Source organism: Triturus cristatus, chromosome 2_1, assembly GCF_964204655.1.
Source record: "Triturus cristatus chromosome 2_1, aTriCri1.1, whole genome shotgun sequence".
NCBI lineage: Eukaryota > Metazoa > Chordata > Amphibia > Caudata > Salamandridae > Triturus > Triturus cristatus.
In genome coordinates, this window is record NC_140581.1 from 41,046,047 (window position 1) to 41,070,631 (window position 24,585).

Below are 24,585 nucleotides of genomic sequence, written 5' to 3' on the forward strand. Positions count from 1 at the left end.
GTTATTCAAAATAGAATTTTGAGATTTCCTATGGAAACTCGGTCCTAACTATAACTATCTACTGGCGACCACCAGTAGATAATATATATATATATATATATATTTATATATATATATATATTACAATATTTATACAAACCGTTACAATATGGCGCTAATGATTACAGGGACATGTTAGTCCTTTGTTGTTGTTGTTGCACGGGAGTGGTGGCAATGTAATATAAATATGGAAATATGGCGGCTTCCGTGATGCCTGTAAACCATTGAGAAAGGCATACCCGAAACGCGTCTGGTTTTTTAGCGTTGTGAGTCACAATAAATCTTGACTCGACCCCGCGAGTGCTGTGTCTTTTCTTTAAGGAGGGAAGACTTGAAGCGTGGATATTTGGCGGGTGCACCCCCCGCCCCACAGCACCCGTTCGAGAGTGCGAGACACTGGTGCGAGTGTAGCGTGGATATATATATATATATATATTTATATATATATATATGTAGAGGGTGATAAGGGTTGTTTTAGGGTGTAGCGGTGGGTGAGGGTGTTTTTTAGGGTTATGGGGATAGTAAGGCTATAGGGTGATAAGGGAAATTTAGGGTTAGGGTAATAAGGGATTTGTTTAGGGCTGGGTAGGGGTATAGAGTGGTAAGGATATTTTTATGGTTTTGGGGTGGGTAGGGGCATTGGGTGGCTACTGGGAGTTAAGGGTATTTTTAAGGGTTAGGGTTGGATAGGGGCATAGAGTGGTACATTTATTTTTGAGGGTTTTAGGGGTGGGCAGGGGCATAGGGTGGTAAGGGTAATTAATAAACGGAGGTTTGGGAGGTTCCCACAATAAAAATAAAAATTAGATTAATTTATTTACAAAAACGCGTGGGGATTCAGAGCTGTACCCCCTCCAAAAAATATATATTTATTTCACTTGTATTATTTATACTTACCTTAGTGGTAAAGGCATGCATTGTAAAATATGCGTGATAAAGGCATGCATTGAAATGTTGTACAACCCATGGTTAGGGGCTTGGTACCAGTCAGCACAGAGCAAGAGTGATGAGCCCAGGGTACAGGTGGCAATGTCTCAAGGTCCTACAGTAGGAGTCTGCTTGAACAAGTGGAAGTCTTAATGGGGACAGGTATATCTTTGAGAACCCCTTTTCCTTCTTGGGAAGGGTCTCTCTGTAGTAAAGGTATAAGAGTTGAACAGGAGGACCCTAGGTCTGTCCTGAGGCACGTGTGGTGCTCTGGTGGCCCCCTTCTCCAATACCATTGGTGCAGCAGCCCTGTGTGTAGGTGAAGCACTACATCAGAGTTCAAGAGGGTAGACCCTCTCTCATTCCCCTCTAGAGAGTGAAGCGTGCTTGTGTGTTGATCTCAGCAACTATGTCATGAGTGTCTGTGGTCATCTAGCGGAGATCCTGGACTGCCAACGCCCATTTGGGGGTCACTGATGGTAGACAATGTAATGCGTCCTATGTGACATATCTATTGCTCAAGCCCCACAGGTGGCCTCATCTTGGACACTGCACAAGTTCTGACACCTCATGTTCCCCAACACCAGCCTACCCTGTGGTTCTCTCTTGGGTGGGACTAGGGGGTGCTCGGTGCCACATATCCGATAATATGTGGCAGTTTTCAACATAATGCTGCCACAGCATGATATATTCAGATACAGTCCTCTTTCATAGAACAGCTGAGAAGGATGTTGGTGTTCCTGGTTCTTTTGAGGGTTTCCAATATCAGAGCTGAGGCTCACTCCTCCACATGTCCCAGGCTACACCGATGACTTCTTCGGACGGGGGTTCGTTCCTCGAGGGATATTTTCATAGATGGGAACAGCACTTGGCCTAAAAGGAGAATATAGATTTTAAAAAAATGTGCCAATGAATATCTAAAATATCACAATTAATGTTCAGTTTTGTCTAGAAGTATAATTGTGGGTAAAAAGCAACTTATGTTTCCCACTCCAAGGCAATGTTGGTGAAGAAATCTGAAGAAACATCTGCAAGGATGGAGCAGACATTATTTCTCCACTCTACAGACCTCACCTGTACGAGTAATAAGGTATACGTACTCTATTACACCTGAGAAAGCTGAGTGCACATTCTATATCAGCTTATTGCATAATCTGAAGGGCTTATTTATGGGATATTGGCATAGGGCAGCGCAGCAAGGCAACTTGCTGCGCTGCCCAACCCCAAAACTTAAGGGCAGGAAGGCACCGTATTTAAGCCATGCGGTGCATTCCTGTCCTTTCTCCCTGCACTGGTGCCGGTTTGCATGCCAAGCGCCAACCTTGTGCAGGACGAGCCACTTTCCTGCCCAAAACCAATGCTAAGATACTTCCTCCTCTTTATGTGTGTGTTGCAGAACGCAGCACACATAGAAAGAGGAAAAAACGAGGAGAAATAAACATATTTTGCCTCGTTATGTCTCACGCAGGAGATGTATGGATTTGGCTGAAAAACCGACGGAACGCCGCCTGGGCACGGTGTCAACTTACTCATGATTTATGAGGCCACTCAAAGCCACTCTGGGTGGCTTCATATGTGGAAATGAGGGCCCTGCGTCACACATGTGCCACTTTACGTGTTGCAAAAGCGACGCAGGGCTCTCATAAATAAGCCCACCCATAAATGTGTAGAGTTGGCCACATCTGACAACATTGTCAGTGGAATTTGAATCCTTAGTAGGTGTATTTTGCTTGCTTTACCCCTATTTTGCATCACATGATGTGTTTACTTGATTCAAGTGGTATTTCAATAAATACCAAGTTGCAGAACAGATTTTAACACCTCCCAATGATAATTCCAAATATCCTCTACACAAATAATACATTAAAATGCTGCCACCATAAAACTGTTGACACAGCCATCCCAGGCTGTGCGACTGCAGAGACATGCCCTGGTGCACACAGCTGGTGTGGCTTTTGTTACATGACATGAGCCTGCAGTACTACCGTCTGTCCAGCTGCAGACTGTTGGAGCAGTGGTTTATTTGTGCTGGTCACTAGTGGGACGCACCGCAAAAATAACAAGGTGATAAAAGGAATGCTTGAATTAATCTCAGCCACTGAAGGCCAAGAAACACCTGGTGGCGAGTCCTGAGGCTGGCTGCAAGGAGATGGGTGACACCTGGAGTAAGATTGAAAGAAAAGCCCAGGACACAGGTTGTTGGAGAGTCCCGGTTGGCCTATACCCCAGGAGGGGTAGTAGGCGTAAGTAAGCAATCTCAGCCGCTGATGATCACCCCAGTGATGCATCCCAGACTAGTGTATTGGTCCTGCTCCTCTTCATGGGAACAAAAGAGACTTGCGATTCAGACCGTATAAGACTCATCATCCAGGTCCAGCTTGAGTCCTGTGGCACAGGGAGCATCAGTATCAGATCAGATGAGAACTGTCCTGGCCGTTGTAGCTGGACTCTTCCTATTGGGGCAGGATCAATGCTGATTTGCACATGGCTGATTCATTTCTAAGGTGGCCCGATTAGCAAAAGAAAATGGGAATGGACTGTGGTCCAGAGTAGTTGCCAGGCCAATCAATAACTTTCCCCTAGATTTTCCTTTGCCTGTCCAGTGGCATTATGTGATGTCACCTAGTGTACTTCAGGCCGAGTGCTGCTAGCGCTGAGCACAGTGACATGACCCTCATAGGATTCTTCATCGTATGTTGAAGCTGAAGATACGTGCATCCGGTGGTCCACGGCCATCGTTGCCTGCCATGAAACATCTGTCTGCACTGCCCTGGCTGACTTATTGGCTCAGCCGAGTGGTGCTGGTGTGCCTCAGTCATGGACAGTGGTACCCACACATGGCGTGCACTACTCTAGCGACCTCTGTTGTGCCTGGTCTCTGCACTACAGCTCTCTGGCCTCAGTGCACTGTCCAGTGGAAAAGTCCCTTCCCTGTCCCTCTCCATGCAGACCAGTGCCAACTTGAAGTGTCTGAGAGTGACCCCATAACAGTGAACCTAACTACGCCGCCCTGCAGCCCAACACATCTGTTGCTCCGTCTCTGGCAGGGTACAATGCTTATACACTGGTCTTGGATGGAACTGGAATTTATTGTAACAAGGAAAAGAGCAAGGCCGGACTGGCAGTACTGCACATCGGGCGTTTCCCCGGGAGGCTGGAATGGTGTGGGGCTGCTTTTGTTACCGGGGGCGATTTTGTAGCAGTGCAGCAGATTTAAAAGCACTGCAGAGTTCTGTGTTTATACAACTGCTTTCAGGTAACAATAAAAGTGCCAAGATAACTCTGGTGATTAATGTACCTGCAGGAGTGAGATTGGAGTTTTGGCTAGTGGCGGTTTTGACTTATGTAACATAGCGTAGATTATGTCTGCTGTAAAGAGGGTGTGCACAGTGTGCGTAGCTAAGTGGGTTATTGTTTTTGTCACAGAGATCCTTTTGTCACTGTGCAGTTCATAAGTTACAATCATAATCTAATTTAGACAGTCATGTTTTTTCCCCAGTCTTTAATTATCTTACTTTTGCTAAAAAGGGTTTGTTTGGGTAGAAATACATTCTTATCAGTAAAGTCAATCCTAACCACTGTGTTAGGTTCGGAATGCCGAGATTGTGCTTCTCTAGACCAATGACTTAAAAAATGCATACCAGTATGGATGGCATGTTAATTCAACATCTTGTAGTCCCCTTTGTGTCATGTAACATTTTCTGTGCACTGATTAACATACGCATGATTCATTGTCTATCTATGTGTGTGATGTAAAGTGCTCTGACACACTACACTGGCATGAGAGGTCATTGGAACTGGCACTTTCCAGTTGGCTGAGGCAATTCCCCAGCCAGGCTGATTCTCCCACTCCCCGTCAGGGTCGGGTGATTACACACACTGTATAACATGCGCTCGCCCTTGGGTCGCTTGGCACCGAGAAGTCATGCTTACCACAGAGGCAACGTGAAAAGCACTGGCACAGCACTCACTCATGATAGATAGATCAAGAGTCACAAAAGAGACTTCACAGGTTCATGTATGTAAATAGCGTTTGTATTCAACATACACAGTAAGCAACACAACATGATCATAAATTTCTGGGCATAAATCTCACTTGTAAATATTACTAACAGTACTAGGCCCAACTGTGTTAAAATGACACAAGTAGTATGCGCACTTGGTAAAGATCCTATCTAGGGGCGTGTCCAAGCTGCATACCAAGATGGCCGCGTAGCTCTGGAGCTCCGCCGACTTCCCCGATAATCCTGCCGCCTAGGCGGCAATGACAAAACATCCGTGGCGCTGGGGGCACAGAAATGACCCGGACGTAATTGGCAGTGCAGCGGTCCAGAAAAAAGAAGTGCAAGCAGAGCACAGCATCGGTGGGAACGAGGAGCGGCGTGATGGGCCCTGAACACAGCTGAAGCCGAGGGCTTGATTGCAACGCAGCGCAGACATCAAGCGGCCCAGCATGGACCCCGCCCTACTTGAGGATCGGCGGCCAAACAAACAGAGCGTACAGACAACAGCGCCCCATCCAGCAGTCTTACCGGATGGATTCACAGTGGGGCACATAGCGGGAAGCTCGGATCGACGAATCAATCAATCATTGGCACTTGTAAAGCGCGCTACATACCCGTAGGGTCTCAAGGCGCTGGGGGGGGGGGGGGTGCCGCTACTGCTCGAACAGCCAGGTCTTCAGCTTCTTCCTGAAGGAGAGGTGGTCTTGGGTCAGGCGCAGGTCGGACGGGAGGGAGTTCCAGGTCTTGGCGGCCAGGTAGGAGAAGGACCTTCCTCCTGTAGTCGCTCTTCGGATGCGGGGGACGGCGGCGAGGGCGTGGTTGGCTGATCGGAGGTGGCGTTTGGGAGCGTAGAAGTTGATTCGGCTGTTGAGGTAGCTCGGGCCTTGGTCGTGTAGGGCTTTGTGTGCGTGGGTGAGGAGGCGGAAGGTGATTCTTTTGTTGACGGGGAGCCAGTGAAGGTCTCTCAGATGTTCGGAGATGTGGCTGGTTCGTGGGATGTCGAGGATGAGTCTGGCTGAGGCGTTCTGGATCCGCTGGTGTCTCTTCTGGAGCTTGGCGGTGGTACCGGCGTAGAGTGCGTTGCCGTAGTCCAGTCGGCTGGTGACGAGGGCCTGGGTGACGGTCTTCCTGGTCTCGGTGGGGATCCACCAGAAGATCTTCCTTAGCATGCGTAGGATGTTGAAGCACGCCGAGGAGACGTTGTTGACCTGCCTGGTCATGGAGAGGGAGGAGTCCAGGATGACGCCCAGGTTTCGTGCATGGTCTGTCGGTTTGGGTGCGGTGCCCAGGGCGGGAGGCCACCAGGAGTCGTCCCAGGCGGAGGGAGAGGAGCCCAGGATGAGGACCTCCGTCTTGTCCGAGTTCAGTTTCAGGCGGCTGGTCGTCATCCACTCGGCTACCTCTTTCATTCCTTCGTGCAGGTTGGCTCTGGCGGCGGCGGGGTCGTTGGTCAGGGAGAGGATCAGCTGGGTGTCGTCGGCGTAGGAGATTATGCTGAGGTTGTGTTTGCGTACGATGGCCGCGAGGGGGCTCATGTAGACGTTGAAGAGGGTGGGGCTCAGAGATGATCCTTGGGGGACGCCGCAGATGACTTCGGAGGCCTCTGACTTGTACGGTGGTAGGCGGACTCTCTGTGTTCTTCCGTCGAGGAAGGAGACGATCCATTCCAGCGCCTTGTCCTGGATGCCGATGTTGCTGAGGCGCCGTACTAGGGTGCGGTGGCAGACCGTGTCGAATGCCGCGGAGAGGTCTAGGAGGATGAGGGCCGCTGTTTCTCCCTTGTCCATCAGGGCTCGGATGTCATCGGTGGCGGCGATGAGGGCGGTTTCTGTGCTGTGGTTGGCTCGGAAGCCGGACTGTGAAGGGTCGAGGGATCCGTTCGTCTCGAGGAAGGCGGCCATCTGCTTGTTGACGGTCTTCTCGATGACTTTGGCTGGAAACGGGAGGAGCGAGATGGGGCGGTAATTCTTGAGTTCGGTGGGGTCCGCTGTGGGTTTTTTGAGAAGAGCGCTGAGTTCGGCGTGCTTCCAGCTCTCGGGGAAGGTGGCGGTGTCGAAGGATGTGTTGATGATGTCTCGCAGGTGGGGTGCGATGACAGCGTCGGCCTTGTTGAAGACGTGGTGAGGGCAGGGGTCGGTCGGTGATCCGGAGTGGATGGAGTTCATCGTGCGGATGGTGTCTTCGGTGCTGATCGGGGTCCAGGCGTGGAGGGTGGTGGTGGGGGGTGGTTGTTCGGTCGTGGTGTGCGTTGGTTGGTTGGACGAACGGCAACACCAACATGAAGATGAACCTGCTCAATGTCCATCTGGAGGTCCTGTAGTGAAGAGAGTCACGGGTGAGTCTTGGGACTAATTATCCGGCCAGATAGGTGCAAATTGCACCACCACCTGCTGTCCCCACCCCTGAATTCGCTCAACTCTACGAGCCACCACCGCTGAAGTGCGTCCAGACTCCATAAGGGCACATATCGCCTGGAACGAGGCCCGGGGAATACATTGTCCAAATGGACGCTCCATGCTGCTCAACGGACAGATGTGCCATACAAACGCCTGGACACGGGGTGCGCAGCTGTAGATTGGATGGGGTCTGGTATTAATGACCTGGTGACATGTATGAAGTGGGGCAACAGAGGATTGAGGTCCAACATAGATGGAGAGTGGACAGTATTAAATGACCAAAGAAGTCCGCAGTTTCCCTAATTGTGAGTAGGTGAAGGGCCGGGAATTGAACATCGCTAGCAACTGGCGCAGATAGATCGCACCTAACCAACGGAAGTGCCCCTCCAGGCTTGACATGGGCAAAGGCGACCCCAAACAATGAAAATTACCTTTTGAAAAAGTTAGTGGGGGACTGAGTTGACCAGTGCCAACATTGCAGAGGGAAGGGACACCAATGCACCCCCAGAGAATCAGCCACAAGGCAGCGAGGAGTTCATGGCAGAAATCCAGGCTGATTTCAAGACGCTGGACACGCGCTTTGATATGCTCGATAGAAGACTGGACAAAATGGGGGCAAGACTGGATCAGCATGAAGGGAGGCTGGAAACTGCGGAGGGTAGGATCTCGGACGGCTCTGCACAAGCCACTAAACGCCTGGAGAGGATAGAGAAGGAACCATTGATATGAAGAATGAAGATTTGGAGGCCAGGGGATGATGGAACAACATATGCGTTGTGGGTGTCCCGGAACCCCCAAACACTGGCCGGCTGGACGGATTCGTGGAGGGCCTCCTGATCGACCTGTTTGGACGGGACTCTTTTACAGCAACATTCGTTGTTGAGATGGTGCACCGAACAGTGGGTTCCCGGCCTAACCCTGACTGTCCCCCCGCCCCATTTTGGCATGGCTTCTTAACTTTAAAGATCGAGACACAGCCTTGCGAATGGCCCGAGACAGGGGAACCTTTGAATGGCAGTGCTCATCAATTGCACTATATCCAGACTTCACTGTCATGGTGCAGGAAGTTTGCCTTGGTTAAAAGTGTCCTTCGCAAGAAAGGTATTAGATATGGGATGTTATACCCAGCCAGATTGAAAGTGGATTAAGATGGTAGATGCAGGATCTTTGATTTGCCCATGGCTGTACAGGACTTCCTCAAATCTCACAGCACGGCGAAGCATGCTGGAACATCCTCCCCTCCGGACAGATCCTCCCATGTACCGGACTCTGGCACAAATGTTGAACTGTTCTCCGCTACCTGATGCACTGATCACATTACTGGGCTCCAATAAGTATTATTTGGGCTGAATATTGCAATGTAAAAGTTAGCTTGTTTGCCGCCACAGCTGTAGCCGCCACAATTATTCTTTCCTAAAATAATTATCTCAACCGGGGAGTAAGCATAGCATTGCCTCCCCCTCGTGCTTAGGCTCCTTTACTTTATTGGAAGTATGTTTGGGAGAAGGGGTAGGGTTAGGGTGTTGAATTATTCATTTTCATGTTATAATTGCAGATTTATCTTAGAATTGTACAATTTCACTGTTGCTCCACAGTACAGATTAGACTTAAATGATAATTATGGTAGGTAGAATCAACCGCACAGACAGTATCAAACTAATGTCCTGGAATGTACGCGGCCTTAGTGATACACGTAAATGTAAGCAGGTACTGCATAATTACAGCACCACCAGATAGATATAGCATTCCTTCAGGAGATGCATTTACCACCTCAAGTGTCCCCCGGCTTTGCAGCCAGTTGGAGGTCGAATCAATATTTTGCAGGCTATAGTACATACGCAAGAGGAGTGGCGATTTTGTTCCACAGGCGATTGCCATTTAGAGCAGTAGTGGTATGCATTGATCAGGCAGGTAGATACCTGTTGCTGAAAAGGTGGCTAAAGGGGAACACTATAGTGCTGGCTAATATTTATGCTCCTAATGTGGATGATCCAGACTTTTTTGCTGAACTTCACTCTCACATGGACAGTATGGCGGCGGAACAAATTTGCTTGGGAGGCGACTTAAACATTTTATTAGGCACGCGCCTAGACAACACAGCCACTACTCCAGATACGGAACCCAAGGCCAGGCATACATTGACCAATTTGAGGGAGGCCTGTCAGTTAACAGATGCCTGGCATCATTTGCACTTCGAGAAAGCAGCATATACGCACTATTCAGCCCCTCTCAATACATGCACTTGTCTGGACTGTTGGCTTTTTACCCCCAGCGTAATCACGTGGCTACATGAGATAACTCACCTACCACAATCTTTGTCAGATTACGCTTCGGTGGTGGTTGGCCTGAAGATCCCTGAGGCGGGAGAGAGGGAAAGACAATGGCGATTCCCAGAGATGGCCCTCCGAGATCCAGTTTTTGAGGTGGAATTAACAGTGGTGATAGAAGAGTATTTTGAGATCAATACTGATTCGGTGAAAACTAAGGCCACGCTATGAGAAGCATTCAAAGCATACATACGGGGGTTTGTATTTCCAAAGGTGCAGGGATACTTAAGGATCTAAGATGTACACTAACGTGGATTGAGGCCCAGCTTGCTGCAATTGACGACGAACAGGCGCTGTCTCTGACCACTGTGGGTCTGAGACGCCAAGCAGCGTTTCTAACCGAATTTCAGGAAGCGGCAGACCGAGAATCCCATTTCCTGGGGAAATATGTGGTAGCACCCGGGGAGCACACTAGCAAGACTCATACAGCCTAGTAGAGGGCAAACATACATCACAGGCTTAGTTGGCGATGATGGCGAGCTCATCTCTGACTGCGCAGGCATTGAAGACAGAGTATTAGCTTAATATAAAGACCTGTACACTACTAAGGTCTCTCCATATACATCGGTCAGCAATTGTTATTTGGATGAAGTTGCACTGGTCTGGCTGGAAGATATGCACAGGGATTTTCTAGCTGAACCTTCACAGTGGACGATGTTGTCCAAGCAATAGAGGCCATGGATGGCTCGAAGGCACCTGGCCTGGATGGCTTCACGGCCAGCTTTTACAAGGCATTCAAGAAAACTCTAGCCCCAAACTTAATTGACGTTTAACAGGAAGCTATAAACATTGGCGAACTTCCACGGACACTGCGTGAAGCAGTTGTCACACTTGTCCCCAAGGCAAAGACCCGCTACAATGCGGCTCATATAGGCCTCTATCATTATTAAATTTTGATGATAAAATCTTGGCCAAAATGTTAGCCACCAGATTAGCTCTGATAGTCGACTAAATGATATCTCCAGTGCAGGCAGGCTTCATCCCACATAGACCAATTGCATTAAATTTGCGTACACTTTTTGCTACCCTACACAGGATCGCGCCAAAACTCCTGGCAGCGGCAATCCTATTGGACACCAAAGAGGCTTTTGATTCGTTAGAATGGCCCTTCCTCTACGCCACATTGATCAGGCTGGGACAACCTCTGCGGTTCATAATGGTGGTGCCACTTCTATACACACGATTGGTACCGCGTGTGAGACTGAACGGTTCACTTACAAAATCCTTCACACTATCGAGGGTAACCCGTCAAGGCTGCCCACTCTCCCCGTTGTTATTCGTAAAGCAATGGACCCACCTGTACGCCATCTCCAAGATAACCACTCCCATAGGGGTATACAGTTTAAGACGGGCCCTCTTTTAATTACACCTTATGCCGATGACATTATTCTCTATGTGAGGCAAACAGACCAAAACGTAGGGCCCATACTTCGGGAGATCACACGGCACAGTGCCCTATTGGGCCTGCATATTAATTGGCCCAAGTTGAAAGTCTTCCCTCTTACCGACCCTGGCCCACTGTGAACGGAACATAGAATTCCTGTTAAGGTGGTGTGAGGACTTAGTCACGTATTTATGCATGCGCATTCATAAAGACCCGTTGCAAATCCTCCAACTTAATTATGACCCAGCAATGGAAAAATTGAGCGACAAGGTTGACCGCTGGTTGAAACTACCTCTCACTATGGCAGGCAGAATCGCTCTGATTAAAATGGTTGTCCTCAAACAGACGCACCAACACGAGAGCCAGCTGGTTCAACACCAACCTCCAGACATCCAAGCAAACCTGCCGAAGACTCGAGAAGCAGTGGTGCCACGACCAGACTCCAGACCCTCAAGAACGCCAGAGGCAAGCACCACCAACTCATCCGATCCGCCGAAAGGACCTCCTTCAAGGAACGCATCGACAACAACGCCCACAACAGCAAAGAGCTCTTAAACATCGTGAAAGAACTCGCCACCCCCAGCTCCAGCGACATCCCACTGTCGCAAGAACTCTGCGACTCCCTGGCCACCTTCTTCCACCGCAAGATTGCAGACATCCACAACAGCTCCGACACCCAGACACCAATGCCATACACCGACACACCCCCCGACCCAAAGCCCACCAAAGTCACCGACCTCATGCTCTCCTGGAACAACGTCAACGATGAAGACACCATCAAAATCATGAACACCATCCTCTCTGGCTCACCCTCCGTCCCCTGCCCCCACTACATCTTCAACTAAGCCAACTCCATCATCGCACACCACCTCCGGAAGATCATCAACAGCTCCTTCGAGACCACCACCTTCCCAGAGAGCTGGAAACACGCCGAGATCAACGCCCTACTCAAGAAACCCAAGGCAGACCCAAAGGACCTCAAGAACTTTCGACCTATCTCCCTGCTCCTGTTTCCGGCGAAAGTCATTCAGAAGATGGCCAACAGACAACTGACCCACTTCCTTGAAGAGAACAACATCCTGGACTCTTCCCAATCCGACTTCCGAAGCAATCACACCACCGACGACATAAGGACTCTGCTGGACAACGGAAAAACCGCGGTCCTCATCCTCCTGGCCCTCTCGGCCGCCTTTGACAACGTCTTCCACCACACCCTGCGCACACGCCTCCACAACGCAGGGATCCGCAACAAAACCCTGAACTGGATCACCTCCTTCCTCACCGGCAGGACCCAGAGAGTCCGCCTCCCCCATTCCGATCCAAAGCCACCACGATCTCCTGCGGCGTACCACAAGGATCCTCCCTCAGTCCGACTCTTTTTAATATCTACATGGCACTTCTCGCCAACATCGTCCGAGCGCACCACCTCAACATCATCTCGTACGCTGACGACACCCAACTGATCATCTCCCTCACCAAGGACCCAGCCACCGACAAATCCAACCTCCACGAGGGAATGAAGGCCGTCGCAGAATGGATGAAGACTAGCCTCCTGAAACTGAACTCCGACAAGATGGAGGTCCTCATCCTCTGCTCCACCCCATCCGCATGGAACGACTCCTGGTGGCTGGCCTCACTGGGCACCGCACCCACACCAACCAACCAGGCTCGCGACCTGGGGTTCATCCTGGACTCAACGCTCTCTATGACCCAGCAAGTCAACGCTGTCTCCTCCTCCTGCTTCAACACCCTCCACATGCTCCACAAGATCTACAGATGAATCCCCACGGAAACCAGAAGGACGGTCACACAAGCCCTCTTCAGCAGCAGGGTGGACTACGGCAACGCCCTCTACGCATGAACCACGGCCAAACTCCAGAAAAGACTGCAACTCATACAAAACGCCTCCGCATGCCTCATCCTCGGAATCCCCCGCCACAGCCACATCACCGCCTACCTGAGAGACCTGCACTGGCTTCCAGTCAACAAGAGAATCACCTTCAAGCTCCTCACCCACGCTCACAAAGCACTCCACAAATCCGGACCAGCATACCTCAACGAACGACTCACCTTCTACTCCCCGAACCACCAGCTTCACTCCGCCGACCTCACCCTCGCCACCGTCCCACGCATCCGCCGAACAACCACCGGCGGAAGATCGTTCTCACACCTCTCCGCCAAGACATGAAACACCCTCCCCACCAGCCTGTGACAGACCCAGGACCTGCTGACCTTCAGGAGACTTCTCAAGACCTGGCTGTTCGATCAGTAGCTGCTCCCTCTTCCCCTTCCCCTCTAGCGCCATGAGACCCTCACGGGTGAGTAGTACGCTTTACAAATGTTTGATTGATTGATTGATTGGCCCTCCCACAGTTTCTCTATCTTTTTCAGAATATACCAATACCTCTGTACCGGAGTTTCTTTGCAACTCTCCGCTCTCATCTCATAAGATTAGTGTGGGGGAGGGAAACCCAGGTTTTGTTGGGAAACACTGACACCGCCATATGAATGGGGTGGATTCGGGATCCTGAATGTTCGCATTTTTTACTTGGTAGTCCAGTGTAGCTTCTCGAGGCACTGGTTCAAGTCTGACGCTCGGATCCCATACTTGCGGCCAGAAGCTGACCTTTCCCACCCCACTACCCTGTCAGCACTATTGCCGACCGGCTTGTCCCGAGATCCACAGGATCTGCAAACATTATCAACAACCAGCTGGGCCTGGAAGCAACTCACCCAGGCGACCGGGGCGCGACATCTTTATTCCTCTGCACTCCCATTGGCCAGCAATCTCTGGATTCCCATCACGCAGGAGAAAACAGTGCAGCGCACTTTAACAAAATTTTACCTGGACACATTCGGGGACTTGTTTGCTGGCCGGCACATATTTTCTCGTTTAGAAGAGGCCAGGTTTAGTGACGCCACATTCATGAATCAGTTTATATTGTGTAGGTTGCAGAGGGCGCTCTGATCACTAGTTACTAGCTACCCACTGGAACCCCCAGACTTCCCCCCCCCTTGAAGCTGCTTATCAAAGACGGTGGTGGGGAACATCTGATGTCCAGACTGTACAGACTAAGGATGAGGGGACACAACGGGCATGGGAACAGCACCTGGGACAACCCCTCACTGAGAACCAGTGGCAATATTGTTGTGAACATACACGTAAAGTCTCCTTTAATCATAAGCATAAAATATTGCACTATAAGTTCTTACGTAGGGTTTACTTCACCCCTGCTAAAGTGCACTGAATGGACTCTGCACACCCACACACTTGCCCCAGATGCAATAGCCCGATGGTAGAATGTGCACACATGACATGGACATATAACAGGGTGGCCCAATTTTGGACAAAGGTGCTTCACGAACTATCTCGCATGACAGACACAATAATTTCTCCTTCACCCCTGCAAGCGTTACTAGGATACGTGCAAGACATCCCTAAGTCCTCTCGGTGCTTAAGTGCATTAGCGTTCTTGCTGGCGAAACGCGAAGTTGCATTGAACTGGGGGAGTGAACGCCCCCCGAACAAGGCTGGATGTTAAGTATGTCCTACTGCAACACCAATAGCAAACTTTATGCACAACTGCAACCCCCAGCATCCAGGCAACTTGATATAGGGCAACCCTTTCGTTCATACTTACTGGCACAAACATCAGTGGGCTCACAGACGGAGCAAACCTCTTTGTACTATTATGTATTTGCACTATTATGTGTTTTTATTGTATTTGTGAAAATGATAAAAAAGTATCCTATCTACCCCCCACCACCCTTATTCGGTGCAAAATGTTGTCAAACCAAGGCCCACCCTGGCCATTCTTATAATTCAATACCACCCAGTTATATAGGGTACATCCCAGATCACAGCAATATCAGAAATATATACATACAAATAATGATATACACTTTTCAGCAGCACCGCGGGCACACACAGGTATAACCAATGTCAAACATAGTGTTCTTCTGGCAAGAAATCAACGTGTAAATCAACAACGCTGGCCAGTGTCATTAAGCACAGGTGATCAGGAGACGGTCACTCCGACACACATACCTCACTAAGCAACGATATGCGGTGCAACGGATATCTGGCAGGTATGTAAGGAATGTTCTCGCACAGATACGCACACAGAACCATCATGCAGTGCAACTATTTTCCGCCAGGTCAATTGATAACGCACTACAGACCCCGTGTCCCAAGCCTCCTTCCACCCTCCAACTCACCGTGACTACCCTACCTCTTTGGATTGGAGATAACTAGCCCTCCCACAGATACTAGGCTGCACACGGCCAGACTCACACTTAGTCAGGGTCCCAGGGAAGAAGTTAGGGGTAAGTAGCAGAACTAAACAGGAGGCAGTCATCAAATGGGGATTTGGCCATCTCTAAGGGAGTTCACCCACAGGATGCAGAGCAGAAGCGGGCTGAGGGCAATAGTCGGTCACTTAAAAAGGTTCAACCTGAGTATGCAGTGTACCTATTTATAGGTAGGGGTGGGCGGAATTTGCGAAATCCACTTTCGCAAATTATCGCGAAAATGTTAAAAATCTCCGCAAACACGCGGAAATATCGCAAAGATGCGGAAGTTTTTTTCCTGCCCGTTCGCGGTATTTTCTGTGTGGTCGCGGCTCGCCAACTTACCCATGCGGTTGCTCACGGGCGCAGCCCTCTTGTTTTCACTTGTCTCGCGGTGCATGATCGCGAGAAGAAAGACGTGATCGCGCAACGAATGACATTACTGCGGGCGCGAACTGTCATGAGACAGCGCAAATGGCTACCAACAATCCAACATCTCGTGGAGAACGCGACCGGATCGGGAAAACTTGTCGGCGAACGCGGGGATTCAGGTAAGGCGATCACGTGCACGCGAGAATGTATTATTTTACAGCGCGAGCAAGCAAAAAATTTCCGGTAAAATGCGGATTGCGGAAATTTTGACATTTTCGCGGTCTCCGCGGAACGCAAAAATGTCAAATTATCGCAACTTCCGCGAGCGGAACGGAATTTTAGCCCAGGCCTATTTATATTGCACTCGTAGGTACAAAACCTAAACCCATCGAGTAAGCACCCCTTCCTGGCGTGTGTAGGAAGGGCGTGCGCACTTTCCCAATGCAGTGCAGTGGGAGAGTGCCCAGAGTCCTAAAGCCATGAAAAGAGAGTCAGCCAAAACCAGGTGAAAAAAAAGTTAAACGTTTTAGGGAAATCCTCTAAAAAGGGCCATGTCCAACAGAGATGCTATAAAACAAATCAAATACATGTGAGAGAGGGGCTATGGAGGGATGAGAGGCAGTGTTGGAGGGTGATAGTGAGGGAATCATTGAAGAGCCACAATAAAGATTGCCGTATCCTGGTGCACTGGAAGGTTACCATTTACTGTGATTTGAAAACTAACACAATTGAAAATATAAGGAAAAATGCATTGTAGAATGAACCATTTTTCACCAAATTATCTTGGGGCAGAACCCCCAAAGCCCCTGGTAGTGGTAAGAGTCTAGTGCTGCGCTCTCTCGCTACGCACCGTATGGGGACTGGTCGGACAAAATTTGTCAGGGCTGTGTTGGGTTCCCCGTCCGGTCCTCGTAAAGAGGCAAAGAAGCTTTAAATGAACCCTGCTGAATGTGTGGATGGTGTGAGCGATGCTACCAGCAGGGATGAGCTCCTGAAGAAGGCACAGACCAAGCTCCCACAAGACTCCTCCCAGTCGCTTGCATTTTTTGCTCTCTCTCTCTCTCTCTCTCTCTCTCTCTCTCTCTCTCTCTCTCTCTCTCGCTCTCTCTCTCTCTCTCTCTCTCTCTCTCTCTCTCTCTCTCTCTCTCTCTCTCTCTCTCTCTCTCTCTCTCTCTCTCTCTCTCTCTCTCTCTCTCTCTCTCTCTCTCTCTCTCTCTCTCTCTCTCTATGTCTCTAGGTCTTCCTGCAAAGTGTTCACACTTATATTGTTTCATAAATATTGTTTGTCTTTAATATTCTTGCAATATTTAGTTATATCCGGAATATTACTGAAGTTAATAACACAGGTAGGACTATTGCTTTTTTTACTTTGTTAAAATGATAAATGTATTTTACATAATTGTATTTAATATTATTCAATAATATATCACATTTCTTTAATGTTTTATTGGTTGAAGTGCTATACATTATAATTTCATTAGTAATTATTTTTTGTAGTGAGGTTTATTTGTTTTTTTTGGTTTAGTAATGCATTTATTTAGTTATTGCTTGTTTAATTTAATTTTATTAATTGTGGGTAATTTCTTGGATGTGTAGGGGACTACCGTGGGATATTTTATAATATTTCAGAAATGGACAATTACTTTTTAAAAGTTGTATTGATTAGATTAAATATGTAAAACAACCAGTTAATTTTATCATATACTTTTCGTTATATTTCTTTTCATGTATTCATTCAATCAATCAATCAATCAAGGGTTTTAAAGTGCACTACTCACCCATTAGGGTCTCAAGGCGCTGGGGGGGTGTGTGCACTTCCGTTGGGGTCATCTCAAGAGCGGTCTTGAGGTTTCTCCTGAACTGGAGCAGCATAGGGCTTTGCCGGAGGTAGAGGGGGAGGTCGTTCCAGGTCTTGGCTGTGAGGTAGGAGAAGGACTTTCCGCTCGATCTGTTCCTGCAGAAGCGTGAGATGGTGGCCAGGGAGAGGTTGGCTGAACGGAGGTTTCTCTTGGGGGCGTGGAAGAAGAGCCAATTGTTGGGCTGTTGTGGTCCAATGTTGTGGAGGGCCTTGTACGCATGCGTGAGCAGCTTGAAAGTGATCCTTCTATTGACGGGGAGCCAGTGCAGATCATGGAGGTGTTGGGTGATGTGGTTGTGCCTGTGGATGTCGAGGATTACTCTGGCTATGGAGTTCTGGATGGTCTGAAGTTTGCAGAGGAGTTTTTTGTTGATTCCGACGTAGAGGGCGTTGCCATAGTCTAGTCTGCTGGTGATGAAGGCGTGTGTCCGTTTTTCTGGATTCATGGCGGTTCCATTTGAATATCTTATGGAGTATACAGAGGGTGTTGAAGCAGGCTGGAGAGACGGCGGTTCATAGTGAACGAAGAGTCCAGTATGATGCTGAGGTTACCAGCATGGTCTTTCAGGGTTGGTGGGTTTCCAAACGAGGAGGTGGAGCCGAGGATGAGAACTTCTCTTTTCTCTGAGTTGAGTGTCAGGCAGCTGTTCTTCATCCAGGTTGCGATGGCTTTCATCCCTTTTTGGAAGTTGTGCTTGGTGATGTTGGGTTCCTTGGTGAGGGAGAGGATGAGCTGTGTGTCATCGACGTAGGAGACGATGCTGAGTCCGTGTTTTCTGACGATGGTAGCGAGGGGGGCCATTTAGATGTTACAGACAGTGGGGCTGAGGGAGGATTCTTGATGTACTTTGCATCTGGTCTCTGTCGGTTCTGAGAAGTAGGGAGGGAGTCTGACTCTCTGTGTTCTGCCTGTGAGGAATGAGCGTATCCAATCTAGGGCCTTTCCTCAGATGCCGGCGTCGTGGAGTCTGGTAGCTAGTGTGCAGTGGGTGACTGGGTTGAAGACTGCTGATAGGTCCAGGAGGATAAGGGCTGCCATTTGGCCCTTGTCGAGGAGGACACCGATGTCCTCAGTGGCGGCGAGGAGGGCGATCTCGGTGCTGTAGTTGCTGCAGAATCTGGATTGGGAGATGTCTAGGATGTTGTTAGCTTTGATGAAGTATGCTAACTGGGTGTTGAAGGCCTTTTCGATGACCTTGGCTGCTTAAGGAAGCAGTGAGATGGGCCTGAAATTCTTGAGGTCCGTCAGGTCTGCGGAGGGTTTGTTGAGGAGGGGATTGACTTTGGCGTGCTTCCAGTCGTTGGGGAATGTGGCGGTCTTGAGTGAGCTGTTGATTGTTCGACGTAGCTCAGGTGCGAAGGCTGTGGTGGCCCTGTGGAAGATGTGGGGCAGACATGGGTCTGAGAGTGACCAGGAGTGGATGCTTTTCATGGTCTTTAAGGGGTCTTCTGTCGTGAGTGGGCTCCAGGTGAGTAGGGTCTGTTGGGTGGCGTTGCTGGGGGTGGGAGCTGAGGCAGTGCAGAGGTCTTGGTCATCAAAGTTGTCATAAAGCGTCTTGATCTTGAGGTGAAAGGAGCTGAGTCTTGGGAGGGTGGGATGTCTGTTGTTTCGCTGTCGGGTTTGGCAAATTCCTGGATGATGGATAAGAGTTCCTTGGAGTTGTGGGTGTTGGAGAGGATTCTGTCTTGGAGGAAGTTCTTCTTTGTGGCTTTGATGAGTTGGGAGGTGTGCTTTGGTGGCTTTTCTGTAGGCGGTGCGTGTTTCCGGGATTTTGCTGTTTCTCCAAGTCTTTTCAAGTCATAGGCAGGAGCGCTTGGATTTTTGGAGTGCCGTGGTGAACCAGTTTGCTTTCTTGTATACATTTTAATATTTATTGTAGTGTCGGTGTGTATTAATTATATAGTATATTAATAGAATCAGAATTCATTGGATAGTTAATGAAAAATATTAGTAAAACAAAATTGATGTTTATGTTGTTAGTGCTTGCAATGTGCACATATCACCACAATGGCTATAGTGACGCAGACAACGGACTGTATTGCCTGGAGGGCAGGAGAAGGGTGCAGAGGTTTAGGCCAGATCTGCCTGGTTGACCAATAATGCTCTGAAGCTTAATGGTTCTAAAACTGAGGTGAAGATTTTGGGTAATAACCCTGAGCTGTGTGGTATCAAACACTGGCCGGATGACTTGGGCCCTGTACCTGTTCCTGTGTCTAAAGTCAAGAATTTGGGTTTTATTATTGATCAAAATATCTCTCTTAAACCTCAGGTCTCCAGGGTTGCTTCATCTTGCTTTGCAGTTCTCAGATGGATCAAACAAATCCTTTGGTTGTTCTGATTAGCAGCTCAAAGAACTGTTTTGCAGGCCCTGGTGACTTCCAGGTTGGACTATGGTAACACCCTTTATCTGGGTGTTGATAAGGCCTCTTTACATCGGCTTCAAGTCATCCAGAATGCTGCTGCCGGTCTTCTTTTTCGTCTGCCGAGATTCACCTCCGCTTCTCCTCTACTCCATCAACTTCACTGGCTTAGAGTTAGTAAGCGTATTGAGTTTAAGTCCCTCTGTTACATGTTTCGCATCAAATGGGGCCTTGCTCCTTCTTACATTCAAAGCCTACTTACTCTGTATGTTCCGGTTCGACAATTGCGATCTTCGAGTCTCTCATTGTTTTCAGTTCCTAGGTTTTCGGTTGGCCCGTGTGAGGGATCGCTCCTTCTCTTGTCTTGGCCACAGGCTCTGGAATGCCCTTCCGCTTGACCTCAGAAACTGTCAATCCTTGTTGGCCTTCCGTAAGAATTTAAAGACGCTGTTGTTTAGTGACTCTGTTTGACCGCCTTGTTTTTTTTTTTCCTCTGTAGTTCTTTCTTCATTTCTGTTCAGCTGTTGCAGCCTCCACACGTCCAGCGCCAGGAGACCCTGTTGGGTAGCTGTGCGCTAAATAAATGTAAAATACAATACAATACAATAAAAAACAATACAATACAGCCAGGTTATCATTCTTTTCCTGTTTTTGGCAGAAGGGACGGAGAGGGGAAGCTTCTTCAATAATGATCTCTCAAACGCTATGGAAATGGGGCTGGTTGATAAATGGGAGAGATGTGGTGCTCTCTGGATGGAATGTGAGAGTCGATAAGGTTACTGAGGTACGTAGGTTGTGAAGGGCTTGGCAGGTACGATTAAGATATTTGATAACTGATCTTTTATGAAGAGGGAGCCAGCGGAGGGTGCACAAGTGGATGGTGATGTATGTGCGATCTGGCAGGTAGACTACAAGTATGGCAGCTGCCTTCGGAACCACCTGTAGTCTCTTGGTGAGGTAGATTGAGATGCCCACATTTAAGGCATTTCGTGCAAGCCAGTCTACTGATGACTGTCTTCCGTGACTCCAGAAGCAGTCATTATGGTTGAGCATGCGCCAGTGCATGTGTCTTGCTTGCGAGACAGTCTTGTATCCAAAAGGGCTTGGAGCCGCCTGTTGCTTTCCATTCGTCTGCTCCTGCCTCACTCTTCTTAGTTCGCCAGTGCAGCTGAAACATCCCTTCTGCTGCTTGCTGTCGAGCAGGGATCGAGCACTGATTGATTCCATTTAATCAGTGCCCGTCTGCTGCTCCCAAAGCGATTCAGGTACTATGGGGCATATTATCAAGACAGGCGATAAAATTATCGCCGCTTTAGCGGCAGAAAACTGCAGCTAAAACGTCGATAATTGGCTTGATAATATGCTCTATGGAATTCCAATTGAAGCTCAGGTTAGACGTCCTTCACATTTAACATGGGCTTCAATTGGAATTCCATAGAGCATATTATCAAGCCCATTATCGCCGTTTTAGCGGCAGTCTTGATAATATGCCCCTATATTTTTTCTGCCAGCTGAAACGTCAGTTCTGACACTTTTCTTCGTTTAAGTTATGGAGGATAAGTGATTTTCTCCAGATCATAGAAAGTTGAGGCAGCTCTGGTCGGTACATCACATCCTCTCCCCTCTGCATTCAGTGACTTCTCCACCTTACGTGGTATTAAAGCAGCAATCGTGGAAGACACACATCACGAGTGATGCAGGGAGTTGCCCGCAGAGTCAGTGAGCAGCACATCACATTCTATTTATTTGAGGCAAGAGGGTGCACTCAACAAGAAAGGAAAATAAAGTAACATTAAGGGGTTTATGCTCAGGTAGCGAAGTGACCATAAACCTACAGAACAAGCATTTGCAATGCAATAGGTCTCCCATTTGTAAAGTTAGAGCATTTGGTGTTATAAATTACATTGTTTTGTATTTATGTTGTATTTGCAGTGGAGCGTTTTTTAAAGAAAGAGAGTGCAAGCTATAAAGTATGGAAGCTATGTGTAAGCAGGAAGCGCAGAGGGAGTGAAATTGTGTGTAAAATAGCTGTGGTAAAGAAGGGAAGTGGCGTGGCGACACTGTAAGTATCTCATGCTGGCAGGGCCGGACTGGCCGTAGGGGGCACTGGGCGTTTCCCCGGTGGGCCTACCAGGATGGTGGCTGGTTTTGAGCCCCTAGACCCTAGGGCCATTTTTTTGTTACTGGTGGCCAACAATATCGCCCCCCTGTAACAAAATCGACAGAAACCGGCCCTGGCAAACATATCAGCTGCACCCCCCTCCCTCCCACCGTGGGCCGACCGAGCAGTTTACCAGGGCCGGTTTCGGTTCCCAGTATGGCCCTGCTACAGTGCTATTAAAAAATACAAAATGTTGCTATTATGCACATTACCTTGATTTTGAACCCAAAAATACATCTTTTACACAGTAGTATATAGATGTGCTTTTTATTTCACACTTTTTGTCAAACCAGCTTTGTGAAAGCCAACAAATCTGTGTATAGTATACACATATGTATTTTTTCCAGGCCTCTTTTTACATGCTTTAGTCACAAAAATGCAAAGAAAAAAATCACAGGTATGGACCTGCTGCTAACAGCTTACATGAGATCCCTGCTTCATGTGCTAATTTTAAATTTGTCTGTGCATTATGAAAATGAGAACTGTCACAAAGGGGCTTGGTAAAAATGTATTCTCAGATGTCCCACGGTTGGAAAGTTTACGTGAGTAAAACCAGGGCTTAGACGGAGGTTTATAGGCCATGCGCTCGATATTACATAGTTACAGCCCTGGGTGCATCAAACACCCTAAATATTAGAAATAATATTTTTTTGGTGGGTCACTTTTAATTTCTGGGGAGTTTTATATAGCGAGAGCTGGACCCAAAGGTATCAGAGCACGAGTTATATTACTGCAAGACACATCCATGTCTTTTGTATTCACTGGGGGAATAGGTGGTTTGCCTAGAAATGTTGAGGTGACGCGAGACTGGACTTAGTTCCCCAACTTCAAAGTCGGCACCTCTGGCAGTTAGGACACATTATCTCACCTCTTATTTTAAACCCTGACAATGTAGGGCCATATCAGCAACGGCCAGCGAGCGATAATTTTCTTATCGCTGGCTATCTCTGCTTTTTATTGCCCTGGTAGCGCGTTATCATCAACGCGCTGCTCCAGGGTGATAAAAATTCCAGCGATAGCGATGTTATCGCCATTTTGCAGGGAACATCGCTGGTTTTCGCTTTTAAAGCCAGAAAAGCGGAGATAAAGCCCTTGATGATATGCCCCCTGGTGATTTCGGTAAATATAGGGAGATGGTTTACTAAGAGTAGTAACTACATGCATATTTAGTATCACTGGTATATTTTGGGGGCACCTTTTATGTGCCTGACTGTATATCATGTTGACGGATGATTCTTCACACATTCCAGGAAGAATGAACTCGTGTTTAAGGGCCTGGAATGAAATTTAAGATTTCAGTTTTTACACAGGAAATAATCCCCGTTTTACAACGTGGAGGCAACCTAGGTCTCAACTAAGTCTGAACTCGTCGTTTCTTACCTGATAGCAAAGCCATTATTTTAGTTCTGCTAGCTGGTCAGGTTCAGCAAGTTCTTGCTGCTATGAAGAGGCTGGAATGCACTTTGCGAGCTCCAGCTTTTCTCCCCCCTGAATAGTGAATGCAGTGGAGTATGGGAGCTGTGAAGGAGATTTAAAGTACAGCCAGTAGAGTCAGCAGCTGCGCTAGATTAAAGAAGCATTGTTACCACTGTGCTGCTCGGAAGGGCGGTGTCGGAGTTTACCACGTTTCATGTTTTGGACAGCACAGTGCTAATAATGCCTGTTTATTTTAGCCAAACTGTGTTAACGTTTACAAACATTGTTGGCACCGTGCTGCTCAAACCATCAGGTACGGTATCGGAAAAGAGGGTGCCGAAGGATTGAGGTGGACCACTGCTGCAGAGGCGGTGTGCGCTCTGAAGGAGGCGAGGCGCTTCAACAAACTGCAACAAAATAAGCAAGCATTGTTTGCAACGTGCTGTCCAAAACATAAAGCACGGTGTCAGAGAAACGAGTGCCGTGCTGATATATGAAGTGAGGCGAAGTAAGACAAGTAAGCATCAAAGATAGGGAGAGTCATTATCCTCTGCCAGACTGCCTCGAACCGTTGACTGTTTTAGAGGTAGTGGCAGCCGCCTTTAAGAAGCATGATTACCACGGACTCAGCGCGCACCATCTGTGCAGTGCGAGTCCTTGGACAAGGCACTGGTCATTTGCCTGGGGTGCAATACGACGACTGAGGTCCCATTGAAGGATGGGATGGCGAGACACAGAAATCCTTGTGGCGCTAGTAGGCTAAGCAGAGTGAGAGCAGGTTCGATAGCTCAGCACAGACAAGTTCACAGCAGAGCAACAAGAAGAATGCGAGGCATGCGTGTATGCTGTACCTCGCTGGGCCCTGCAGCGGTCGACTGACTGCGTGTAACATAAATACAGGACAAAGAGGAACTTGCAGCCGTCTTTCATTTATTGGCACATATAGCACGCGCTCAGTCGTTTGTGTACTCCATCTGCTCTGCACTCTGATTAGCCCCAGGAAACTTCACCCCATAGATGAAAGGGTAAGCTCCCACCACTGCCAGGTTT

At 48.5% G+C, this 24,585-nt stretch overlaps 1 protein-coding gene across 3 annotated transcripts in view; it reads right to left on the reverse strand.

Moving 5' to 3' along the window:
* Positions 1-496: 496 nt before the first annotated feature.
* LOC146863679 (sialic acid-binding Ig-like lectin 15) overlaps positions 497-24,585 on the reverse strand; it is a 271,091-nt gene continuing 247,002 nt past the window's right edge. For all 3 annotated transcript variants that reach the window (XM_085640667.1, XM_085640666.1, XM_085640664.1), the window contains one exon: positions 497-1,839. In XM_085640667.1, the coding sequence (XP_085496793.1) occupies positions 1,767-1,839 (73 nt within the window). In that variant the 3' untranslated portion in view covers positions 497-1,766. The remainder of the gene's footprint in view (positions 1,840-24,585) is intronic.